Source organism: Pyrus communis, chromosome 1, assembly GCF_041283825.1.
Source record: "Pyrus communis isolate YQ-2024b chromosome 1, ASM4128382v1, whole genome shotgun sequence".
Taxonomy (NCBI): domain Eukaryota; kingdom Viridiplantae; phylum Streptophyta; class Magnoliopsida; order Rosales; family Rosaceae; genus Pyrus; species Pyrus communis.
Genome location: NC_142565.1, coordinates 23093428 through 23120767, shown reverse-complemented (window position 1 = coordinate 23120767; position 27340 = coordinate 23093428). Strand labels below are relative to the sequence as shown.

Sequence of the window (27340 nt, the reverse complement as noted above, 5' to 3'; positions counted from 1 at the left end):
CTCTTTCATGCGTATTCCATAGTTAGGGACTTTGACTAGGAATAATTTGGTTGTAATGCGTATTCCATTCAATCCAATGAATCTAGGGAAATCTGAAAGTTAATTTAAGCGGATCTAATTAACTTGGAGCTTTGAGAATTCATGGTTTATTGAAACGCAATTGGAAATCTTTTTATTATGCAAGTGTAACATGTGTGGAGATGAACCCCTTGGCTAGCATCCATTCATTCCATTTCATCAATTTCATATTTACATTCTGTTTTAATTGCAATTTGTTCATTTAGTTTAATTTCGTCAAAACCTAAATCCCCCTTTACTTTCATGTCCAATTTAGTTAGAAAGTGTATTAGTTTGTGTTTATAAGTGTTATGATTCAATTTGTCACACAAATTCGTCCAAATTCACCAAAGTGCTCAAAACTGCCCAGAAAGTATTTTTAAGGCAGTTTTGAGTGTTTTGGGTGATGTTTGAGTCTTTTGGTTTGTTTTAGTGTTTCAAGCATTTAGTTTCGCATTCTTTGAGTCTAGTTTAGTATTTTAAACTTTATTTTACGTTTTTGAGTCAGTTTCCAAGTGATTTGCAATCCCTCCTAATCCCCGGTTAAGAACGATCCCTACTTACATACTTACTACAATTGATAAAAAGAGGGTTTAATTTGTGTGCGTATAAATCTCGCATCAGAGTGCTACCACTTTAACACCATCGTCGCGCAAGACAATTCTAGAGTCTTGACAAAAATAGACTTCGAAGGAATTCTAATAGGTGATATTCTAATAGATACTACCAAGAAATCAAAACTAGCTGTAATTTCCAATCTCAAAAGGATCAATATCAACGGTGGAAGAATAATGATAGAAGTATTTGGTAAAATCTCCGGTGATACACGGTTATCAATACATTAACTTAGGCTATCAACTTGCCTCAAATCTACGCATTTCTTTCACAAGGAATAACTTCGTTTTAATTCTAAGGACATTCGCCAAAATGATTTCTAAAATGTCATCAAGACAATAAAAATACCCTAAATTTAGGGAAAGCTAACATATTTTTCTGTATTGGACGAGGTGGCAACATTCAAACAGTAGACTCGAGAACCGAGAATGCTCACATCACGCATGTGATGAACACAATACTGCCCAACTTATGCTTTGATACCAAACTGACACACCCCGACCTAGAATGTCCACTAGGACTCCGAATCGAGCTATGCTGGTCGACACCTGGACGGTGACGAAGCCATAAAGTGTGATAATGTGTAAAATTGAATAAATTTAAACCTAAAAGTGCCTATATACGTGAGTGCGTGGTGAATGGTTATGGACCCATTTCACACATGATACAGAGCATAAGTAAAGTACAATGAGGTAAGATAATAATTATACCATCATAAGGAGCCACCTGAACTGGGGAGTGCCACTAGTCTTCGTCGATAGGGGACTTTGCTACTAGAACCTAAAAGGGTGCAAATTAGAAAGTGTGAGTGGGCAACACAAAGATTTTCAAAATCATTTCAATTATCAAAGGTAGTAACCCCTCGTCGCAAAACCTATATAGTTTCCAAAAAATCATACTACGTATAAGTATGAAATCAAATGTCTAACAATAGTGAATCCAGAAGTATACCACAACACAGCATCTCGTTAACAATATAAATAATAATGTGCTTAATAACCCATACTAGCACGGAAGTCGGAGTCACCTACGGTGACCTGTACGTCTGCACCCATATCTCATCAATTAATGCTAGCACATAAGTCGGAGTCACCTATAGTGACCTATACGACTTATCCATATCTCATCAATCAATCTGTTCAATGCTAACACATAAGTCGGAGTCACTTATAGTGACCTGTACGACTCATCCATATACCAAGCAATGTGTCAGCTGGATCCACCTCTTGTGGCCTATATGGCTGAACCTATAGCTCATCAAATATCACTGCACACGAGTCGGAACCACCTATAGTGGTCTGTACGACAGGACTGGGTGTAAATAACTACGCTCAAATGCTACGATCATGTGAAGACTGTGCGAATAATCGCGGGTCACCTACAAGTCGGAACCACCTATAGTGGTCTGTACGACAGGACTGTGCACTTACCTTGAATCCAAGGTAAGCGTAAGGTGCAGCAGGTGAACATCATGTGAAGGATTGTGCCCTGGCCATGGACGGGAGCACTAACACCGGGGTGTAGGTTTATGAGCTATAAATGCATCTAATATAACATGTACGACTCATAGGCAACCTGTACAACAGTGTCGGAGTTGCCTAAAACATAAACCTAGTCATGCCATAACTCCATCATTTCAACTAATACCATAAACTCACCTGAACTTACCTGGGTGTCCCGTGTTCATCTTTGCACTTCAAAGCGTTCACAATTATTATGTGCAGGTAATATACACATGGATATACCATGATGCAATCTAATACTCAACCATGTCATAGCATTTCAAATATACACATATAAATACTATGGCATAAAATGCATAAGCTGTAACGCCCTACTCCCGAACTATTATTTCCACGAATAATTATCGGTGACAAGCCCAACTAGAGACTAGTTTAACTAACTATCCGTACATTAGATTCCCAATCCGTAAGTTTCTATAGTCCTCAAATATTACGTACTATAATGTATTAAAATTTGGTGACGATCCAACGGCCGGATTGCCGATTCACACTTATACTAAATAACGTATCATAGGGAATTTAGGTTCCAACCATCAACCTATGTCATACAGTTATCAAAACTAAACTCAAGGCATCTAATTTAGCCTCAGAATGACATCGATAGCCCCCTGGCCATGCGCCGCCACACGTGCTGCCGTGGGTGGCGGTCGGCCGCCCCGACTTATCGGAAAATCCAACAATTTCCAAAAGTTCTCAAAAATTGCAAAAATGAATATCTCAAAGAGTAGAGCAAACTTTATAGCTGCAGCCAAGTCCAATTTGGCTTGGAAAGGCTCCCATTTGCCTCGAACCCATCGGAAACCCTAGTTTTGGGTGTGTTCGATTCAACTCCAAGGATGCTCCGACGTCCCTACCATTGTTTGGGCTTTGTTCCAGACCTCAAGGGGGTACTAAAGGTGGTGCTAATTGAGCAAGAATGTTTCAGATTTAGTGGATCTCCACCTAAGGCTGACGCACCCACCGTGGGTATTCTCCTCAAAATTGAACTCCCCCTCGTCGCTTTTAGTGTAAAAATGGAAGAATGATCGATTGGCCTTGAGGTAAGGATCATTTTGACACAAAAATCACCGTCCATGGTGGCCGGAGTTGGCAAATAGAATTGGGTTGGGTCACGGTTCATCAAGGGAATCGGCGGATCCCCTTCTTTTCTCCTCCTTCCTTTCCCTCCTGGTTATTTTCTGCCATTCGTCACACTCTCTCTCATTGTTCCTGATTGGGCAGCGCCCATCCTCTTTCTCTCCCTCTCCTTCGCTGCCATTAGGCAGCCTTCCCCCTTTTTCTTTTCTCTACTTCTTCCCTCCTAAATAACTAAAAGATATTAATATAAGATTATAAAAATATAAATACTAACTAAAACAAAAATACTTCGCAGGTTTACAATTCTGTAAAACTTTTACCGTAACTCCAAATTCGCTTCTGCTTATGCCTACACGTCCGTACCATCGAGTGCTATAGGAATACTCAAAAGGAATATCTCATACATCTCACTATATGTTGGTCAATGAAAGTCAATACCCTCGCCTCAAGTGCCTTTTCATAAAATCACGTTTTTAAAATTTGTAAAAACATAAAATTAGAGACGGGTCGTCATAAACACAATTAATAAATTAAAAAAAAATAATTATATGCCATATATGTAACATCCCACATCGCCCAAGGGAGTGGATCCTGTAAGCCTTATATGTATATTCCCATCTCTACCTAGCACTAGGCCTTTTGGGAGCTCACTGGCTTTCGAAGTTCATTGGAATTCCAAAGTTAAGCGAGTTCACGGGAGAGGATTCCCAGGATGGGTGACCCACTGGGAAGTTCTCGTATGAGTTCCCAGAAACAAAACAGTGAGGCCATGGTCAAGGCCCAAAGCGGACAATATCGTGCTATGGTGGAGTCGAGCCTGGGATGTGGTGGGGGCCCGGGTCGGAATGTGACAATTTGATATCAGAGCCAATCCTTGCCCAGAAGTGTGCCGACGAGGACGTCGGGCCCCTTAAGGGGGTGGATTGTAACATCCCACATCATCCAGGGGAGTGGATCTTGTAAGCCTTATATGTATATTCCTATCTTTACCTAGCACGAGGCGTTTTGGGAGCTCACTATCTTCGGAGTTCATTGGAACTCCGAAGTTAAGCGAGTTTGCGCGAAAGCATTGCCAAGATGGGTGACCCACTAGGAAGTTCTTGTGTGAGTTCCCAGAAACAAAACTGTGAGGGCGTGGTCGGGGCCCAAAGCGAACAATACCGTGCTACGGTGAAGTCGAACCCGGGATATGGTGGGGGCCCGGGTCGGGATGTGACAATATACATATAAATTACTAATTAATTAATAACTAAAGTAATGTTAATAATAATATCAAACACTAATAATTATCCACCATAACAAGACTAAATCCACCATTACACAATATACATAATTATCTGCCATAATAAATATTCATATATATATATATATATATATATATATGGGATAGAATCAAGGGACAAATATTTTTACAAATACTTTTACACTCTTTTTAAGCTTTTTGATTACCTGACATCCAATGGTTCTTATTTATTCATTAAATGACATGGATGCTTATGTGGATTTTAACTAATATTACAGATAAAATAAAACTGAAAAAAACCTAAAATCTGGAAAATTAAAACTAAAATTAAAAAAAGAAGAAACTTTAATTGAAATTGGTTCTCCCATTCCCATTTCGATTACGACTTGGATTCAGACTTTGAACCCTAATAAAAAAATCATGAAACTTCATCTTTGCCGATGAGGAAGCTTGATGGAATCTCATTAGGTAAGAAAAACGAAACCCTAAATTCTATATTATTGTTTATATATGCGGGGTGACACACCCTGACCGAAATCAAGGCGTGCTGGCCATCACTTGAGAGTGTCGTAGCCATGTGCACAGTGCGGAAGTATAAATAATAATAGAAAAGCGAACAAATAAAAACCAAACTACTAGATAAACTAGTTAAAATAATACGCTAGTGTAAGATTAAGTGTGATAAGCATAATCAGAGCACAAATAGCCTAAGTGCAGTCCAGTAGGACGAATACTAATTACACAATACCCAAAGGTGATCCTACATTTGTGTTGTTCTGTTCGAACCACCGTTAAAGTCCTCGTGAGCCACCAAAGTGCTTCTACCTAAAACTTGGAGGAGCGTAAAACAGAAAGTGTGAGTGGGCAAAAATAAAGCTTTTCAAAATCATTTCATTCTAAAAAGTTCTAACCCTTCTCCGTAAAGCCTGTATAATTTCCCAGAAAATAAAATATATGAATATATCGAAATCATGCTCAGAATAACAACATTCATAATAATGCCATGGCGAATTTCTCAGCATAAAGTATAAGTAAACCAGGTGATATCAATCAATGCAAATGATATGTCAGCCGGAGTCACCTAACGTGTCTTGTACGGCTGAATCTAGAGCTCGAATCCACATCTCAACAACTATACCTGCACACGAGTCAAAACCACCTAAAATGATCTGTACGACAGGACTGGGTGTAAATAAATACGCTCGAGAACTACGATCACGTGAAGACTGTGCGAATAATTGCAGGTCACCTACTAGTCGGAACCACCTATAGTGGTTTGTACGATAGGACTGTGCACCTAACTTGGATCCAAGATGAGTGTGTGGTGCGGTAGGTGAACATCACGTGAAGGATTGTGCCCTAACTCTGGGCGGGAGCACTAACACCGGGATGCAGGTTTATGAGCTCTCAATGCTTCTCACATAACCACTAATTCACAACCATAAACTATAAACTTACCCGGCACTTACCTATGCGTCCGCAACACCAAACATACATATATGCAACTACTAATGCATAAATAAATAGGCAGACACTTTGCATGGCATTTTAAAACATATAAACATTCAATTTCATTTTCTGGGAAAGCTCTCAAGTATATAGGTATATATGGAAAACCAAAAGCCCACTCACTGGTTTGTGGAAGGGTCGTAGCCCCCGAGCCTTGAGTGACTATGCTCGTCCTAAAGATAGGTCTCATCTATATGCGAAACAACTATAAAAATGTCAATTTAAAGTACATAACCAAAACTAGGTAATAACTTCTCATACAACACTCAAATGGGGTGTTTGAGTATGCCAACATGATCTACTCAACCTCACGAACATCCCCATATTTTAAAAATAATTTTCTGACCACCCATGCGCCGCCACACGCCGGCCAAGGCACGGCTAGACGAGCCAGCCACGCACGGCCAAACCCTAATTGGCATTAACGGCCGTTAGGAATATTCCGTTAAAACCTTAACAGAAGTTAACGGCCGTTACCTAACGCCGTTAGAATATTCCCTCTAACAGAATATTCTTCTCCTTCTTCGGCAAGCCTCGCCGATCGTAGCCGTCCGCCGCCGTCTACAACTTGAATTTTCACCAGAAACTGGAAAATATTCAAATCTTCATATCTTCTTCATTTCTCAACCAAATTCCATGATATTTGTACCAAAATGAAGCTTACAACGAGGAGAGCAAAACCTTACCACTTTCAAGCCTTGAAATCCACAGGATCTCACCAGAAAATCCTTCGATATACCGGCCAAACCTACAACTCACTGAACTCGAGCTTCCTGACGTCCAAAACACCTCAAAATTCTTCCTCGAGCTTCGTGAAGACGTTCTAAAACTTCCTATAACCTTAAAAACTCCTAAAAACCTCACAATAATTAGTGCTTGAACAGTGTATGAAAACTGGGGTTAGGGTTCTCAAGGTTTTCGAAGGTTTCAAGTCTCACAAATGGTATATATGAACTCAGAAACTTGCAAGGAGTTTGAATCTTACCTTTTAGACGTTGATCCATGCGTGTATAGTTGGTTTGAAGTTTGTCTGTACAATTGTAAAGGAATGGAAAAAATCCGAGAGGGAGGAGAGAGAGAAAGTCACGGAAGAGTGGTATAGGTGTGTGTGTGTGTGTGTGTCATGTTGAGTCAACAACCAAAAACAACTAAACGACACCCCACAACGCTAACTAATGTCCAAGGGCAATTTAATCTTTTCACACCTACGGTACAAATAATTCGGGACGGGCTGTCACAACCTACCCCCTTAAGAAAATTTCATCCCCGAAATTACACAACAACCAACACTTAAACACTAGTAATCATAAAACAAGCGTGGATACAATTCTCTCATCTAGTCCTCCGTCTCCCAAGTAGCCTCCTCCACTGAGTGATTCCTCCACAAAACCTTCACTAATCTCACAGTCTTGTTCCTCAGAACCTTTTCTTTCCAATCCAAAATCGTTACTGGTTCCTCATCAAATGTCAAATCTAGATTTATTTCCAATGGTTGAGGAGGTATCACATGCGACGGATCCGCAATGTAATGACGAAGCATGGACATATGAAAAACATTATGCACTTTAGCCAGCTCAGAAGGCAACTCAAGCCTGTAAGAAACTTCACCAACTCGCTCGGTGATCTGATATGGTCCGATGTACCTAGGACTTAGCTTGCCTTTCTTTCCGAACCATACTGCACCTTTCCACGATGATAGCTTCAGAAACACCCAATCACTAACTTTATACACCTTGTTAGTGGCATGCCTGTCCACTAAGCTCTTTTGTTGATCCTGGGTCGCTTTCAGGTTAGATTTAATTACCTAAACATTTTGAGTAGTCTCATCTACAATCTTGGGGCCCACCAAAACTCTTTCTCCGACCTCTGACCGACATAGGGGTGTACGACAAGATAACCATACAGTGCCTCAAAAGGTGACATGCCGAAACTTGAATGAAAGTTGTTGTTGTAGGAAAATTCTAATAAATCTAACCGCTTGTGCCAAGGGTCACCAAACTGCAACACCGAAGACCTCAACATATCCTCCAACGTCTGAATGGTCCTCTCTAATTGTTCGTCTGTCTGAGGATGATATGTCGTACTATAGAGTAATCTCGAACCCAAAGCTTCCTGAAAAGCCACCCAAAATTTAGAAGTAAATCTAGGGTCACGATCCGAGACAATATTCACTGGAACTCCATGGTACTTCACAACTTCAGCTAATTGGCTTAAATAATATTTCTCCCTCATTGGAATAAAATGCGCTGGCTTAGTAAGCTGATCAACTATCACCCAAATGCCATCATAACCATTATGTGTACAAGGAAGCTTGTACACAAAATCCATAGTAATATTTTCCCATTTCCACTATGGAACGGGAAACGGCTGCAACAACCTAAATGGCTTCTTCCTTTCAGCTTTAACTTGTTGACAAATGGCACACCTACTCACATACTCAGTTATCTCTCTTTTCATACCCGACCAATAATAAATTGGTCGAATGGTATGATACATTTTAGTACGACCTGGATGCATTGCATAAGCTGAGATATGCACTTCATCAAGAATTGCTTTCTATAATTCCAAATTATTCGGCACATACATTCTACTCTCCTGCATAAGCATGCCATCAGACTCTCGAATTCTGAAGTCTTTCTTTTTCCCCTGATTCCTTGATTGAATTATTTCCTGGGTCTCTCCATCATCCATCTGGGCTTCAAGTACACGATCAATTAAAATTGGCCTAACTTGAAAATTAGCAAGTGAGGCTTCCTCTTGATCTTTGATCCCTAACCTCACTCCAGTTGACCTCAAGTCTGCCAAAAGAGGAACACGACTAGTGTATAAAGCGTTAATACGACCCTGAGATTTTCTGCTAAGTGCATCAGCTACCACATTTGCACAACCAGGGTGATAATCAATCGTGCAATCATAATCACTAAGAAGTTCCAACCATCTCCGCTGTCAAAGATTAAGATCCCTTTGAGTGAAGAGATATTGAAGACTCTTATGGTCCGTGAAAATCTTACATTTTTCTCCATAAAGATAATGTTTCCACATCTTCAAGGCAAAGGTAATGGCTGCTAACTCCGAATCATGCGTAGGGTAATTCATCTCATGAGGCTTTAATTGTCGTGAAGCATAAGCAATCACCCTACCATGTTCAATCAGCACACAACCCAGACCATTCAAGAAAGCATCACTGTAGATTTCGAAATTACCACTATCATATGGGAGTGCCAAAACAGGTGCATGAGTGAGACAATACTTCAACTGTTGGAAACTCTGCTCATAATTATCATACCACTCAAATTTAACATCCTTCCTAGTTAGCCTCGTCAGTGGTAAAGCAATCACGGAAAAATCCTTTACAAACCGTCAGTAATATCCTGCTAAGCCTAGAAAACTCTGTACCTCTGTGACGGTTTGTGGCTGCTCCCAATTCTCAACGGCTGCTACCTTTTGAGGATCCACCAAAATACCTTGAGCAGATATGACGTGTCCCAAAAATGCCACTTGATCTAACCAAAAGTGGCACTTACTAAACTTAGCATACAATTGGTGTTCCCTCAATCTTTTCAACACCAAAGTAAGATGTCGAACATGCTCAGATTTAGACTTAGAGTATACCAAGATGTTGTCAATAAAGACAATGACAAACCTGTCTAAATATGGCTAGAATACTCGATTCATCAAATCTATAAAAGTTGCGGGTGCATTCGTTAACACAAATGGCATTACCAGAAACTCGTAATGACCATAACAAGTCCTGAAAGCTATCTTAGGGACATCCTCACTACTGATCATCAACTGGTAATAACCAAAACTGAAATCAATCTTAGAAAATACGCAGGCACCTCGAAGTTGATCAAACAAATCATCTATATGCTGCAATGGATAATGGTTTTTAATTATTACCCGATTCAATTGTTGGTGATCAATGCATAGCCTCAAAGTCCCGTCTTTCTTCCTCACAAACAACACTGGAGCCCCCCAAGGTGAAGTACTAGGTTGAATAAAACCTTTATCCACTAGTTCCTACAGCTGAATTTTCAATTCCCTCAACTTAGCAGGAGCCATTCGATAAGGAGTCAAGGATACAGGATTTGTACCTGGAAGCAAATCAATAGTGAACTCCACATCTCAGTATGGCGGCAATTGATGTGAAAATTAACTTGGCACACAAATTAAACCCTATTGTTGACAATTGTAGTATATATGTAAGTAGGGATCGTTGTAGATCGGGGATTAACTAGGGATGCTAATCAACACAAATAAGACTTAAAAACACTAAACTAGACTCTATAGACTCAAAACTAACTCAAAACACTGAAAACAACAACAAACTATCAAGAAGACTCTATTTTAGACCTAACAAGTGTTTTTGACGAAAATAAGACTTAACTTGACTCAAAAAGACTAAAAGAAAACAGATTTTGACTCAAATAACAAGACTAAATGAAAGGGGGATTGTTTTTGATGAATTTAAAACTTAAAACATAAACTTTGCATAAAACACTTTGTAAAAACGAATTTGGTGAATTGATAGGGTGAAAGGCTAGTTAGAGGGTCCTTCTCCACACATGACATATGCATATAAACCAATTTCTAGTTATTATTCCTTTAGACTATGAATGACAACGCCCCAAGTTAATTGCATCGCACAACCAACCATCAGATTTCCCTTATTTCATTGAATTGAATGAATACGCATCACAATCAAATTATCTTTCTCAAGTTCTCTATATGAAATGTATGATAGAGATACATATCAAAAGTCATTAAGTTTTATGAAAATCATAAGCATTGACAAGGCATTCATCACTATGAAACGCATGAGACTCATGCCAAGGATTCACTTAACACGATTGTGACTAGTAACCTCTACTACTTGTGAATATAAGCAAATAACTATTATGTGAAATCCCCTTATACTCTAGCATCAAATTTATGCATGCAAATTCAATGTCGACCCTCAACCAACATACATAAACAAGTTTTGATAACTTAGATAAGCAAATCACATTCAAGACTCAAGAAACAATAACTGGATGTAATCAATTCATATAAAACATATAATCATGGCTTCAAATTCACCTCCAACTATAAAGAAATTAGTTCCTCATGTTCATCATAATTGAAAACCAAATTAAAATAAACATTGAACTAAAACTAAGGATAGAAAGAACCCAGAAACGCTCCACACTCCAATGGCATGCGCATCACTCCCTTTGAATGGTGGCAGATTGCACAAGTCATCTTCTCCTTCCTTCCTTGCTTACGGCACTAGGGTGATGTGGTGTGAATTATGGTGTTTGATGGCTGAATGTATGAATGAATGAATGAGTGAATGGATGGTTTGAATGGTGCGGTAAACACTTATATTTATAGGGCTAGGGAATACACAATTTCTGAAGGGAAAAGGATTGCATAATCCTAGGAAGAAAGGGTTAATGCTTTCAGAAACCAAGGGGGAAAGGGATAGGGAATACACGGCAGGGATTGGGGTTTCTAGAAAGGAATAGGTGCGGCACCTTTGTATGAACAGGTAGGGCGTTCTAGAACCATATATCTAGGTGTTCTAATGTGAAATTAAGTCCTCTATGCAGCTGGAATTAAGGTAGCAAAAGATTAGGATAGGATAAGATAGGATAAGATAAGGTTTGTTTGGATAATGTTTTGGATAAGATAGGATAAGGTTCCTTCTTTGTAGTTGATTCCTTATCTTCAAAACTTCCGATTTTGCTTCTCCAACTCTTTAGCACATTCCTAGACACCTCTGGTCTTCAAATTCGTCCATCTATCTTGCTCCACTCATTAGCTATACAATTGATGCCCAAAACTGCTCTAAAAGGCTCAAAATTGCCTTTTCTTGCAAACTTTGTCATTAGGACCTACAAACACACAAAAATAGCTTAAAATACTATAATAAGTAGTAATTAACTAACTAAATGCAAGGAAACAACATAACTAAGTAGCATAAATATGCTCCTATCAAATTCCCCCACACTTAGCTTTTGCTAGTCCTCGAGCAAAACAAAACAAAACAACAAAACAAACCTAAACCTTCCAACAATTGCCTCAGGGATTTCCAATGCACATGACATATGAAAAATCACTACTCTCACAGATTTTAGTTATCCCTACCCTCGCATTTAATCAATTAAAACAATATTTTGAACGTAGTAACATGCCTTAGAGAATCCCTCAATTCCTCACTGGATATACTCTCTATTTTCACACAGATTTTCTGACTACACTCCCTACACTAGGTATATGTGAGAAGACTCATGTAAACATGTAGATTAGCACTCACATATGTATAATCAAAGAAGGTACTTTTTGGAATTATTAACATGTATATGATCTCATGAATGGAATGCCACTACTTAGATGCAAGAACCAGGAATACCATATGCTCTAACCAATTTTAAACTCCACATATTGAAACACATAACAATCAAGATAGAAGTCAAAGGGTTGTAACGGGGCTAAGGTATTGGCTAACAAAGAAAGGTAAATATAAACAAAAGTTCTTAAAGCAATAGTAAGCAAAGTAATGAAATAAGCACTTAGAATTCACTTTTGAATGCAGAAATCAACTTTGAATACCAAGGGAAACTCCACACAACACTTAGGGCCAGATACAAACTTTTGGACCCTTTCTTCAACAACCAACACTTGTGAGTTCATTCTCACTTATTTTCAACTCCTTTTCTTTCTTTTCTCCAACTTTTTCTTCTTTTCTCTTTCTTTTTCATGTTTTTTTTTTTTTTTGTTTTTTTTTCCCGTGCCCGATTCTTTCTTTGGCACACAAATCATACATCCTCCTAGATTCCCACAAAAAACACCTTCCCCCACACTTGTTTTTCTGCAATTTTTAGATCAAAAGGAATTCCCTCTAAGTTATGCTTCACTATCTTTTAAGAACAAGGGTATGGATAGTCCTATTCTAGGCTAGGTAAGGATAATGTGGTTAACAAAGAAAATAGGCTAACTAAGGCTCAAAGGGGTTAAACCTACAATACATATGCATAGGGTAAGGCTTTTTGGCTCTGGTTTAAATAACCAACTTCATCTTATTGTATGTTATGCAATCAATATCATGCTTTGAATGAAATGGGCATGAGTTCTAGTATTTGGAACTATAGTGATAAAACGTATTCTAAGTAGCAACCAAGCAAAGAATAATGAGATCATGCAACGACTTTAGAAAACAAAAACATCAAGATTAATAACTTTCCAAATAAAGTTTAGGCTCAAGTCTCTCAGGGTTGTAGCGTTAGTTTGAGTTTCTTCCTTCAAGCATGTTACAAAAACTGATTTTTTCCTTTGTGATTACATGTGAATTTGTAAATGTCAACTACAACTAAGCATAAACCAAAGAGCATATCAAACTTCCACCCTTGTTTGTAACTTTCTTTAATAGTCATGCAATTAAAAACCAAATCCTCATCATTGTGTTTGTAACTTTCTGTTTAAGACACATAAAAAACACTTCAAAACACACTAAAAACACTTAAAAATAGTAAATAACAACTTTAGAAGTGATAGGTGGTAAAATCCCACGAAAATCATGCAAAAACAGCTTATTTACCCCCCTACACTTAAACCAAACATTGTCCTCAATGATTTAAGCATAGACTCACCAAAATTTGATGTGAAAATTAACTTGACACACATGGAAAAGTAAAAGCAATAAAGAGTAGGGTTTAGGAACGCAAATCTGGTTGTGGAGTGTTGGAGATTCCTAGGTCTTCTTTATTTATGTGGGTTGCCTCCCAAGAAGCGCTTGCTTTAACATCTTCCAGCCAGACGATACTTCCACTTAAGCTTTATTGAATCCCACGGCATGGAAGGTTGCATTTTCCATGATATGCTCCTCAAAGATCTCATAGGACGACTTCAAACGATGTCCGTTCACTTTGAACTCTTGCCCGGTCTTTAAACATTGAATTTGGACTGCCCCATAAGGAAATATATTAGTAACAACAAACGGGCCAATCCATTTAGAATATAACTTACCTGGAAACAAGCGAAGGTGGGAATTGAAGAGTAGCACTTTCTGGCCTAGAACAAACGCCTTGCTCCGAATCATCTTGTCATGGAATGCCTTTGACTTCTCCTTGTAAATAAAAGTGTTCTCGTAAGCTTCATGCGTTATCTCTTCAAGCTCATTCAATTGAAGCTTCCTATGGATTCCAGCAGCATCAATGTCCATATTGAAAGTTTTGATGGCCCAATGTGCTTTGTGCTCTAATTCAACGGGAAGATGACATGGTTTCCCATAGATGAGCCGACATTCCAATTGGTGTTTTGTAAGCTGTATGATACACCCACAATGCATCATTCAAGTGCAAGCTCCAATCTTTCCAGTTTGGCCCAACGGTTTTCTCCAAAATCTGCTTGATTTCCCGATTAGAAACCTCAACTTGCCCACTTATTTGAAGATGATAAGGTGTTGCCACCTTATGTGTGACGTTATATTTCTTGAGCAATGCTTCAATGGTTCGATTGCAAAAATGGGAACCTCCATCACTTATTAGAACTCTTGGCATTCCAAATCTAGCAAATATGTTAATTTTGACAAAATATGCAACCACTTTGGAATCATTAGTACGGGTGGCCTTTGCTTCCACCCATTTCGACACATAATCAACCACAAGTAAAATATAAAGGAAACCATGAGATGATGGAAAAGGACCCATAAAATCAATGCCCCAGACATCAAAAATTTCGACAGTATAGATAGGTGTCTGCGGCATTTGGTCTTTTGGACCTATATTTCCGGTTCTTTGACAACGATCACATGTTATACAAAAAGTTCTAGCATCCTTAAAGATAATAGGCCAATAAAAACCGCATTCAAGTACTTTACGTGCAGTCCTTTGAGTGCCAAAGTAACCTCCACATGCATAAGTGTGACAAAAAGTTAAAATTGAATTAAACTCCGATTCATGCACATACCTACGAATGATTTGATCAGCGCAATATTTCCACAAATAAGGATCATCCCACACATAAAAACGAGCCTCCTTTTTAAGTTTATCACGTTGGTGCTTATTTAGGTTGGTTGGAACTTGTTTAGACACCAAATAATTCACTAAATCGGCATACCATGGCTCACTTACCTCAATGGACAGCAGTTGCTCATCTGGGAATGCCTCTAGGATAGGCACGGCATCCTCTTCATGCACCATATGGCTCAAATGGTCAGCCACCATGTTTTCACTTCCTTTCTTATCCCAAATTTCGATACCAAACTCTTGAAGGAGAAGCATCCAGCGAATAAGCCTTGGTTTGGCCTTCTTCTTTGTGAGTAAGTACTTTAACGCTGCATGATCAGTGTAAATAATAACTTTAGTTCCAAGTAAATAAGAACGAAACTTATCTAAAGCAAAGACAACAGCAAAAAGTTCTTTTTCCGTTGTGGAGTAGTTCAATTGGGCATCATTCAAGGTCCGGGATGCATAATAGATGACATGTGGCTGCTTGTTCTTCCTTTGGCCTAAAACAGCTCCTAATGCATAATCTAAGGCATCGCACATAAGCTCAAAAGGAAGGCTCCAATATGGTGGAACAATGATGGGTGCCGAAGTTAGCATTTCTTTGAAGTGTTTGAAGGCCTTCTCACATTCCTCGTCGAACTTGAATGGGATATCTTTTTGAAGGAGTTGGCAAAGGGGGTTGGATATCTTTGAAAAGTCCTTGATGAATCGCCTATAGAATCCTGCATGTCTAAGAAAAGAATGAACCTCTCTAACCGAAGTAGGAGAGGGTAAGTAGCGTACAAGATCTATTTTTGATTTATCAACCTCAATACCCTTGGCCGAAACTATATGGCCTAAAACTATGCCTTGTTTTACCATAAAGTGACATTTTTCCCAATTTAAAACAAGGTTAGTTTCAATGCATTGTTTCAAGATTAAAGTGAGATTATGTAAACAATCATCAAACGAATCACCAAAAACACTAAAATCATCCGTGAAAACTTCAATAATCTTCTCCACAAAATCTGAAAATATACTTACCATGCATCTTTGAAATGTGGTAGGTGCATTGCATAAATCGAATGGCATGCGACGATAGGCAAAAGTACCAAAGGGGCACGTGAAAGTGGTATTTTCTTGGTCATCCGGAGCTATGACAATTTGATTATATCCCGAATAACCATCAAGAAAATAATAAAAAGAATGACTGGCTAACCTTTCAAGCATTTGATCAATGAACGGCAAAGGGAAGTGATCTTTTCTAGTGGTGGCATTGAGTTTCCTATAGTCAATGCAAACCCTCCAACCTGTTTGGATACGAGTTGGCACAAGCTCATTCTCGGCATTCTTCACTACTGTAACTCCTGATTTCTTTGGAACAACTTGAACCGGCGAAACCCAATGGCTATCCGAGATAGGATAAATCACTCAAGAATCAAGAAGCTTGATAATTTCCTTCTTCACCACTTCCATAATTGGAGGGTTGGGTCGGTGTTGAGCCTCTCAAGTTGGTTTAGCCCCCTCCTCTAGAAGTATGCGATCATGCAAGTTGTAAGGCTAATTCCCTTAATGTCGGCCAAGGTCTATTTTATGGCTATTTTGTGCTCTTTCAACACCCATATCAATTTTTCTTCCTTTAATGCCATGAGTGTTGAAGAGACAATGACGGGGAACGTTTCTTTGTCTCCCAAATAGACGTACTTCAAATGACTTGGCAATGGTTTAAGTTCAAGAATAGGTGCCTGTAACATCCCACATCGCCCAGGGGAATGATCCTTAAATGTATATTCCCATCCCTACCTAGCACGAGGCCTTTTGGGAGCTCACTGGTTTCGGGTTCCATAGGAACTCCAAAGTTAAGCAAGTAGCGCACGAGAGCACTCCCAGGATGGGTGACCCACTAGGAAGTTCTCGTGTAAGTTCCCAGAAACAAAACCATGAGGGCGTGGTCGGGGCCCAAAGCGGACAATATCGTGCTACGGTGGTGGAGCGGGCCCGGGAAGTGGTCTGCCCCGAGCCGGGATGTGACATTTGGTATCAGAGCCTAACCCTGGCCGCGTGTGTGCCGACGAGGACGTCGGGCCCCTAAGGGGGGTGGATTGTAACATCCCACATCGCCCAGGGGAATGATCCTTAAATGTATACTCCCATCCCTACCTAGCACGAGGCCTTTTGGGAGCTTACTGGTTTCGGGTTCCATAGGAACTCCGAAGTTAAGCGAGTAGCGCACGAGAGCACTCCCAGGATGGGTGACCCACTGGGAAGTTCTCGTGTGAGTTCCCAGAAACAAAACCGTGAGGGCATGGTCGGGGCCCAAAGCGGACAATATCGTGCTACAGTGGTGGAGCGGGCCCGGGAAGTGGTCCGCCCCGGGCCGGGATGTGACAGTGCCTGAATCACTGAAGGTAACAACTTGTTAGTAGAAACAGGAATTGGAATTGGGATTGGAGGCTTACCAAGGTGTTGTGGCAATGACTTAAGTGCAGCAACCATCTCGGTCTCATCTTCACATGTAGGCACGGCAAAGACTTCCTCATGCATGCCGTGAGTGTGGTCTTTCCTTGCTCCTTTGTTTTTGAGTCTCATTCCTTTTGTAATGGTTGTTTCAAAGGGATCCCCCCTCCAAGGAGTCAAGATAGTCTTGCGCCAATGAATCAAATATATCAATAGAAAAACGAGAATGATCATCTTTGGGATATTTTATAGTTTCAGAAAGATTGAAATCAATAACTTCCCCATCAAATTCCATTGTTAACGTCCCCTTGAACACATCTATCTTGGTGCGGGCTGTCTTCATGAAGGGTCTCCCTAGGAGGATCAACAATGGGGTAGAATGGGCTGAATCTTCCATGTCAAGCACGTAAAAGTCCGTCGAAAAGATCAAATTGTTAACCTGCACCAAAACATTTTCCAAAACTCCTTTTGGATATGCATTAGAACAATCGGCCAATTGAATAATCACACCATCATTTTTAAGCTCTCCTAAGTTCATAGATGCATAAATTGAGTAAGGCATGACATTATTTGAAGCTCCTAAGTCTAACATGGCATGTTCAAATTTAGTATTGCCAATAACACAAGGAATTGTAAAACTACCCGGATCTTTGCATTTAGGTGGTAGTTTCAGTTATAACATCGCAGAGACATTCTCACTTACCTGGACCACCTCTTTGTTTGAAATCCTCTTCCTTGTTGTGCAAGTCTCTTTCAAGAATTTGGCATACTTAGGAACTTGTTTGATTGCATCAAGGAGCGGGATATTGACTTGAACTTTCCTAAAGGTTTCCAGAATGTCTTTCTCATTCTCTTCTTTCTTTGATTGCTTAAACCTGCTAGGAAAGGGCACATTTAGTGGAATAGAACTACAAAAATTTGAATTTGGACTTACCTTGGTGGTTTGGGATAGTTTTGGTACACTAGGGGGCTGCAACAATGTTTTGGCTTCCCTTGTTGTGGCATTTGCTCCCTGTTCTTCTTCTTGCAGTAGCTTTTCTTCCTCGTTAAGGCCTTGTTTGGATGGTTTTGGATGATTTCCAAGCTCCTTACCACTTCTCAACGTAATGGCCTTGGCAGTTTCAAAGCTTCCCTTTGGATTCACAACGGTTGAACTAGGAAGTTTGCTTTGCTCTCGAAACTGCCCAATTAACTCTGAAATCTGCCCTATTTGCTTCTTCATGTCACTCATCTCCTTTTCTTGGTTCGCTATTCTATTATTTTGATTTTGTAATCCTTGCGATATAGAAGTTAGTAATTCAATAGTTTGATCATTATCAACTAGCGAACTTGAGTTTTGTTGGGCAGTTTGTGATTGAGGTTGAGATTGTGCGAATGGCCTTTGATATCTCCCAGGGGGTGGTTGTTGAATTCCTCCTTGTTGTTAAGGTTGTTGAGGCTCCCTCCACTTGAAATTTGGGTGATCTCTTCATCTCGGATTGTATGTATTTGAGTATGGACCATTCCTTTGTTGATTTTGGCCTTGATAACCTATGGCATTGGCGCTTTCCCATCCTCCATTCTCTATCAATTGAGGACATTGATCATTGAGATGCCCTTGCATAGAGCACACTCCACATATTGCTTCACCTTGCACTTTGGATCCATCGACAACCTGTGATATAAGAACAGTGAGATTAGCTAATTGAGATTGAATTTCAGAAATTGCACTTACCTCATTCACGTGGGGGGTTTCTTTGTCCAACTCCCTCGTATTGTTGTGCATTCAAGGCTCGATTTGCATTTAAGACCTTGGCATCCACCGGTGTTTTGTCAACCAAAGAACCCCCTGCCGAGGCATCTAGCATTTGTCTCTCAATTGGAACGAGTCCCTCGTAGAAATATTGAATTAAGAGCTCTTCCTTCAATTGATGTTAAGGGTATGATGCAACTAGAGTCTTGAAACGCTCATAGTACGCTGGAAAAGACTCTCTTTGGTTTTGTTGAATGCCACTAATTATCTTCCTCAAGAGAATGACTCTCGAAGTTCGGAAAAACTTCTCTAAGAATGCCCGCTTCATGCTTTCCTAAGAAGTGACGGTTCCAGGTGCCAATTCGTATAGTCAATCTGTAGCCTTTTCCAAAAGAGAAAATGGAAAGGCTTTCATCTTCAAAATATTCCCATCGACATTGATGGGTGTCATGCTTGAACATACCACTTCAAACTCCTTAAGATGCTTGTTTGGATCTTCCATGGACAACCCATGGTATTTGGGAATGTGATGCAATAAGCTAGACTTCAATTCGAAGTGATCGGTCTTGCCTTGAACTACCATAGGATATTGAATGCATAAAGGCACGACATTGTCTAATCTCGAGGCCAAAAGTTCCTTGATAGTTCGATTATCCTCAGCCATGGCTTGTTCTTCCTCTTCCACTTCTTCTTCTTCAGATTCGGCTTCAGAACTAGATAGACTAGGTTTTGGATTCTTCCTCTTCCTTCTCAAAGTTCGTTCAAAATCGTCGTCAAACTCCAATATATTTGCACAAACAGGTTGGGAAAGTCGAGTCATAAACTAGTACCTAAAACAAAGCAAACAAAAAAAAATAAAATCAGATAACAAAACAAAACAGAAATAGACACAAAAGAAAAGAAAACACACGGCACTAACTAGGGGAAGATTAGCAATTTTGCTAATCCACGGCAACGGCGCCAAAATTTGATGTGAAAATTAACTTGACACACAAATTAAACCCTATTGTTGACAATTGTAGTATATATGTAAGTAGGGATCGTTCTAGACCGGGGATTAACTAGGGATGCTAATCAACACAAATAAGACTTAAAAACACTAAACTAGACTCTATAGACTCAAAACTAACTCAAAACACTCACAACGGCAACAAACAATCAAGAAGACTCTATTTTAGACCTAACAAGTGTTTTTGACGAAAATAAGACTTAACTTGACTCAAAAAGACTAAAAGAAAACAGATTTTGACTCAAATAACAAGACTAAATGAAAGGGGGATTATTTTTGACGAATTTAAAACTTAAAACAGAAACTTTGCGTAAAACACTTTGTAAAAACGAATTTGGTGAATTGATAGGGTGAAAGGCTAGTTAGAGGGTCCTTCTCTACACATGACATATGCATATAAACCAATTTCCAGTTATTATTCATTTAGACTATGAATGACAACACCCCAAGTTAATTGCATCGCACAACCAACCATCAGATTTCCCTTATTTCATTGAATTGAATGAATACACATTACAATCAAATTATCTTTCTCAAGTTCTCTATATGAAACGCATGATAGATGTGACATCCCACATTGCCCAGGGGAGTGATCCTTAAATGTATATTCTCATCCTTACCTAGAACGAGGCCTTTTGGGAGCTCACTGGCTTCGGGTTCCGTAGGAACTCAGAAGTTAAGCAAGAAGAGGGCTAGAGCAATCCCATGATGGGTGACCCACTGGGAAGTTGCTCGTGAGTTCCCAAAAACAAAACCGTGAGGGAATGGTAAGCCCAAAGCGGACAATATAGTGCTACGGTGGTGGAGCGGGCCCGGGAAGTGGTCATACCCGGGCTGGGATGTGACAATAGAGATACATATCAAAAGTCATTAAGTTTTATGAAAATCATAAGCATTGACAAGGCAATCATCACTATGAAACGCATGAGACTCATGCCAAGGATTCACTTAACACGATTGTAACTAGCAAACTCCACTACTTGTGAATATAAGCAAATAACTATTACGTGAATGTAAACACGAAAAATTCCTGAAACAAGAAACAAGAATAAGTGTACAAAATATATTTTGTATTAATGATTTTGGGGTTACAATCTCTTTGTAATTTGATCCTCTGATTCTATCTTCGTAGGGTGTAGGTTTGTGGATGAGTTGTTGATCCAAAGGGCCGTCGGGGCTTGATCTAAGGATGAACAGTTGATGAATGGATCTTCAAGCGGCGTTGGGCTTGATCTTGAAGAATAGGTGTATGGGTTTGTTGAGGTTGTTGATCCAAAGGGCCGTTGGGGCTTGATCTTAGGATGAACGGATGATGAACAATGAACATTTTCTTTAAGGGCCGTCGGGGCTTGATCTTGAGTTGGTGGAAGTTCTTCAAGGGCCGTTGGGGCTTGATCTTGAAGGAGGATTTGACGAAGAACGAAGATTGCTTTCTTGATCCTTCGGGATTTTCTTGAGAGCTTTAGAGCTTCAAGGCTTCAAGGTTTTGGTGTGTATGTCAATTTCTCTTTTTCTTTTTCTCTTGATGGAGAAGCCTATTTATAGGCTTTGAGAGTGAATCACCACCATCCATTTTTTTGGTGAAGTGAGTGGATGTTGTAGGTGAAGTAAATGGAGGTGGTAGGTGAAGTAAGTGTGTGAGGTTGGTGAAGTAAGTGGAAGTTGTAGGTGAAATGAGTGTGTGATGTAGGTGAAATAACTGTGTGAGGTTGGTGAAGTAAGTGGAAGTTGTAGGTGAAATGAGTGTGTGATGTAGGTGAAATAAATAAATGTTGTAATTTTAATACATTGGTTAACATTTATTTCACTTAAATTTCGATGTCTACAAATGCCCCCACTTCAAGGCGCGTTGTATACATGTGCTTGTCACATGTAGAAGATGCGTTTTGAAGAACCTTAATGTAGATGTCAACCCAAGGGCCGTCGAGGCTTGATCTTGAATTGGGCTGGAAATTTCTTCAAGGGCTGTCGGGGCTTGAACTTGAATTCGACTGGAAGATTTTCTGGTTTCCTCCTATCGTTGATTTTCCACAGGCTTAATCTTGAACTGGGCTGGAGGATTCTTTTGGTCTCCTCCGAAGGTCTGAACTTACTCCTTTTATCTGGAGTTGAATTTGATTCAAGGGTGGTGAACACTTGATTTTGAATCGGACATGTGATTTCTTCATGGGCTGTCGAGGCTTGATCTTGAGTGAAAATAGGAGCATGAATGGTTTCAGGATTCAGACACATGGCAGGCAAGCACGAGGTGGAGGTGATGACCTGTTTCTTTGTTCAATCTTTCCAATTCATATTGAAGAGGGTTAGAGGATGACTCAGCATATGCAGTTGTTGCGTAACGATCCACAAGATTGATGTTTCATTGTCACTCGTTTTAGCTGTTCTCCAGGCAAATGTGGTCCCTTCTCTGGAAGTGTATCAATCGTTGAAGATGACTACTTGAGAGCAACGCTAGGTAAGCAACCAGGGAATAGATTCCAGGCAGTCGGTTCTAGATCGGAAGACTGATTCCAAGTGCCGGCTGATTGCTCTCTTTCTCTTTGCCTTGCGAGTAAGAACAAGGACAAAGGAAAGGACATGGAGAAAGCATGATATGAGATACTTTTTCTTTTTGAAGAAGTGTTGACGATTTAACAGCGTCGCGCGGCGAGGCTTTGCTCTTTGGCGACGGCGCCAGCGGAGGGTTGTTGAGGCTTCTCGAGCTCTTTGATTAGAACAATGATGTCGAGCTTGGATTTGACTTAAACTCCTCTGTTTGGATGGTTCTGCTTGTTTCTTTTACATAGCCCGAGGTGGTGCGCAACCCTTTGCCTTTAAATGATCTTTCAGGGCATCATTTCTCAGTAATTCATCTATGTTTGGCAGCTTCGGTGTAAAGAGCCGACACTTCGTCACCTGTCCTGGAGTATGCGTTGAGGGAATTCGAGACTCACCAACAATTGAAGATAAGTACTCGAGAGCAACGCTAGGTAAGCAACCAGGCAAAGGTTCTAGGCAATCAGTTCCAGATTGGAAGTTTGATTTCGGGTTCCGACTGATTGCTTTCTTTCTCCTTGTCTTGGAGGCAAGAGCAAGGGCAAAGGAAAAGACAGGGAAAAAGCATGATATGAGATACCTTTGCTTTCGCCCTTGATGATATGAGATACTTTTGCTTTTGAATAAGCAGCGAATGAATCAGCACATATATTTGTTGCGCTTGTCTCCACATGCTTCGATCTACCGTTTCCTCCTGCCTCATCTGTACTCCAGGCATCTGGTATCTTCTTTGGGGGTACATCAATGGTTGAAGATGAGTACTTGAGAGCAGGGCTGGATAAGCAATCAGGGAAGGGATTCCAGGCAGTCGGCTCCAAACGGGAAGCTTGATTCCAAGTGCCGACTGATCTCTCTCTCTCTCTTTGTCTTTCAGGGAAGAACAAGAACAAAGGAAAGGATGGGGGAAAGGCATGTTATGAGATACTCTTGCTTTTAACCCTAATGATATGGGATACGTTTACTCTCGAAGACTTGGTTGAATAGGTGTTCTCAAGGGAAGAAGAAAAATGAGCATATTGAGAGGTTTGGTTGCAGCTACATTCTCGGCCGAGAAGAAGAGTCATGCATTTTTGGATGTATGCCTTGCCATGAATGTTGACATATATAGGGATTTTAATGGCAAGTAGTAGTGCGGGTGCGGCTTTGTCACCCACGCTTGTCGGCAAAAGTGTGGTGGTTGGGATAATGACCTTCACGCGTTTTCAACTTTGTCAAAAATCTTTCACAAAGTTGCACGTGTTATCTGAAAAGCTGAGGTTGCATCTGAAAAGCATTGACGAACTTTACGCAAGAAATCTGGCTTTTAAGATTTGAAGCGTGGTGTCTCTTCAATTTTTTTTTTAATCGGTGGCTGTGTCGCCTCTCCTTTTATAGAGGTATCGATCACATCCAACATGCACACTTTGAAGATTGCCCATTCGTGAAAATCGTCTCCGGTGTATTTTGTTTTTTTTTTTTTTTTTTGTTAGATTTTACTCCATCCAACCCTTCTCTTTTAACATCTTTGAAAATGGCTAACCCATCTAACATTTGCTTAGATTTGAGTCTCAACAGTGATACGGGTGCGCCGCGTCAGGGTAATATATGGTGCCCGTCTTTCTTATCTTCTAATGGCCCTCTTACAGGTGAAGACTCTGTGATGAAAGATGCAACAACAGCTACGATAGTAGCTAGGAACCTCCTCACTCCTAGAGATAATAGGCTGTTTTCAAGACGGTCCGATGACTTGGCCGTTCAAGAGTCCCTAGCTCTCAGTGTTCAGTGTGCGGGCTCTGTGTCCAACATGGGCCAACACCTACTTGCTCGAACCTGCCCAGTTGAATCATTGATGGCGGAGGTGGAAAATTTTAGACAAGAGATCAAACAGCTTAAGCGCGAGAATAGTGAATTGTACATGCTTGCAAATAATTATTCGACGAGCATGAAGAGGAAGCTTGATCAGCTGCAAGAATCTGAAGGTCGAATTCAAAGTGACCGTCAAAGGTTTGTGGCTTTTTTTCAGAGGCACCTTTTGCCTTCGTCATCTAGCGTTCAACCAAGTATTGAGGCCTCGAATAATCTATCTTCGCTGCCTCTCACTCCTGGAGTTTTGCCAAGTAGTGAGGCTTCTCGTGAGCAGCCTTTGTGAAAGCTCCTTTTTTTTTTTTTTTTTTTTTTTTTTGTATGCATTTGAAATTTCTCGGAGATCAATGGATATGCTTTATTTCATTCAGTGTATTGTGTTAAGTACAAGCAAAACATATTAAGATGTGTTGCTTCCTTCCTTTTTTTTTTTTTTTTTTTTAATTTTTTTTTTTTTTTTTTAAATGATACTTTTGCAAGCTGGTGCCGTGCACCATCTTTCCCCTATTTTCTTCTTTTCAATGATTCTGTCACCACCATCTCTTTTCCTTTTTCTTCTTGATTTGCTAACAGTAGCTTGCACCTTTTTTTTGTGTGCATGTACATTGTTCTGATGACGAGTATGGTAGATTGGCATTGCTGGGTTCCTTGCTGCACCGCATGCAGACTTTTTTTTTTTAATTTATTTATTTGCAATCATCTTATTACATTCTTCACTGCATACAGATTTCTGTTTGCACAGTTATCTCATTACATTCTTCACTGCATGTGGATTACTATTTGCACAGTCACTGCAACATTATTTGCACAGTCGTTGCACTTCATTCGCTTATCTGGGTTCATGTGCACATATGTATATATGTATTTATATCGGATCGAATCGTCACTGCACAACCATTGCACAGCCACTGCATTGCTTGCTTTCTCGCATCCCGACTGCCCTGTCCTACAATCCTGCGCTGCCGATAACTGAGTATTCTTCCTTGCGTGCTATTTCCTTGAAGAAGTTGAGTCAAAATGTTAGAGTTCACCAGCTTGCTGCAATAGACTTGTCACTAACCCAAGTCTGGTCTTCTCAGCAAGCTGCTTCGGGAGATTATCAAGCCACAAAAACTTATTTAGCTTCCGTCCAAGTACGTCTAGATGCGTTGATACGAGAGCAAGAGCAATTGGGCATCGAAGCATCACGACTTGAAAGTGTTCTCGGGGAGCGGGGAGCTACACTTTCTCAATGCCAGGAGGAGATTTCTCAATGCCATCTTGTCTCTCACCGAGGTAGAGACTTTGAAGACTTTGGAAGGCTTGCTTGAAGATCGCCTCCGCAGTTTTAGGGACATAGTTTTCGAGTAGTGTCTTCTGCCTTCTATTTTGTAATCAGACTTTTTCCTTCAAAGAAATAAAGTGTTTGCATTCTTGAATTTACTCTTTATTCTCCAAGGTGTTTGTATTTTTGTTGATGATGTGACTGTACTTGAAGTTTTGAAGTTTCAAGTTGTCTACGTACCCTTGGTTGAGGAGGGATCAAGTCATGACGTAGTTCAAATGAGTGATGGTTTTTTTTTTTTTTTTTTTTTTTTTTTTTTTTTAATGGTGATTTTGGTGATGATTTTGCCGTACACAGTTTATGCTCTTGTGGGCCAGGAGCATGGTGCGTTTGCTTTAGGGGTAGTAACGCTTCAAAAATCTGCCGTTGATGGGGCTGATCTTTAACTCGTCTTTTGCCATGATTAAGTAGGCGCCATTGGTGTAGACCTCTTGTATTACGTAGGGTCCATCCCACTTTGATGTGAACTTGCTTTTTGTCTTGTGAGTTGTAATGATAGGCCTACGCAATGCCAGCACAAGATCTCTGGCTTGGAAAGACCTTGGACGGACTTTCTTGTTGAATGCCTTGGATAACCGTGCTTGGTAGCATTCCAAGTGTTGTTGAGCTTCAAGCCTTCTTTCATCTAGCGCTTCTAACTCTTGAAGGCGCAACTTTGCATTTTCTTCATCAGTCAAGCCTTCTTGTATAGCCATCCTTAGTGAGGGGATTTGACTTTCGAGCGGTAAAACAGCTTCTACGCCATATACGAGAGAATAAGGTGTAGCTTGGGTAGGAGTCGTATGTGTAGTCCTATATGCCCAAAGTGCTTCACTTATTCTTTCATGCCAGTCTCTCTTTGTTCGGCCGATTACCTTTTTCAGGAGGTTGCACAACGTCTTGTTGAGTGCTTCCGCGAGGCCGTTGGCCGGAGCATGATACATGGAAGACTTGTGCTGCTTGAACTTGTATTTGTCGCAAAGCTCGTCCACGAGTCGGTTGGAGAACTATTTTCCGTTGTCAGTGATAATGTAGCGAGGCACCCAATATCGGTGGATGATATGCTTCTTGATGAAACGAACAACAGTTTCCTTTTTGACTTCCCTTAAAGGTATGGCTTCAGCCCACTTGGAGAAGTAATCTGTTGCAGCTAGGATGTAAGCTTCTCCTGCAGATGACTTTGGCGTAATTGGTCCTACAACGTCCAATCCCCATGCGTCGAGCGGCCATGAAGCAACTGTAGGGTGTAATGGTTCAGGCGGTTGATGTATGAAGTTGGCGTGGAATTGGCAGGCTTGGCACCTTTTGGCGTGTTCCAGGCAATCCTTCACCATGCTCGGCCAGTAGTAACCCATTCTTTTAAGCTGGAAATGTAGCTTTGGTCCAGACTGATGTGCCCCACACACACCTGAATGTGCTTCTTCCATGGCTTGATTAGCTTCTTCCTTACCTAGGCATCTCAAGAGCAC

General features: G+C 40.3%; 1 protein-coding gene across 1 annotated transcript in view; it reads left to right on the top strand.

Annotated features, from left to right (window-relative positions):
* LOC148699383 (uncharacterized) overlaps positions 1-25878 on the top strand; it is a 47043-nt gene extending 21165 nt beyond the window's left edge. The window contains exon 2 of the mRNA XM_088698794.1: positions 25573-25878. Within this exon, the coding sequence (XP_088554920.1) occupies positions 25573-25878 (306 nt within the window). The remainder of the gene's footprint in view (positions 1-25572) is intronic.
* Positions 25879-27340: the final 1462 nt, after the last annotated feature.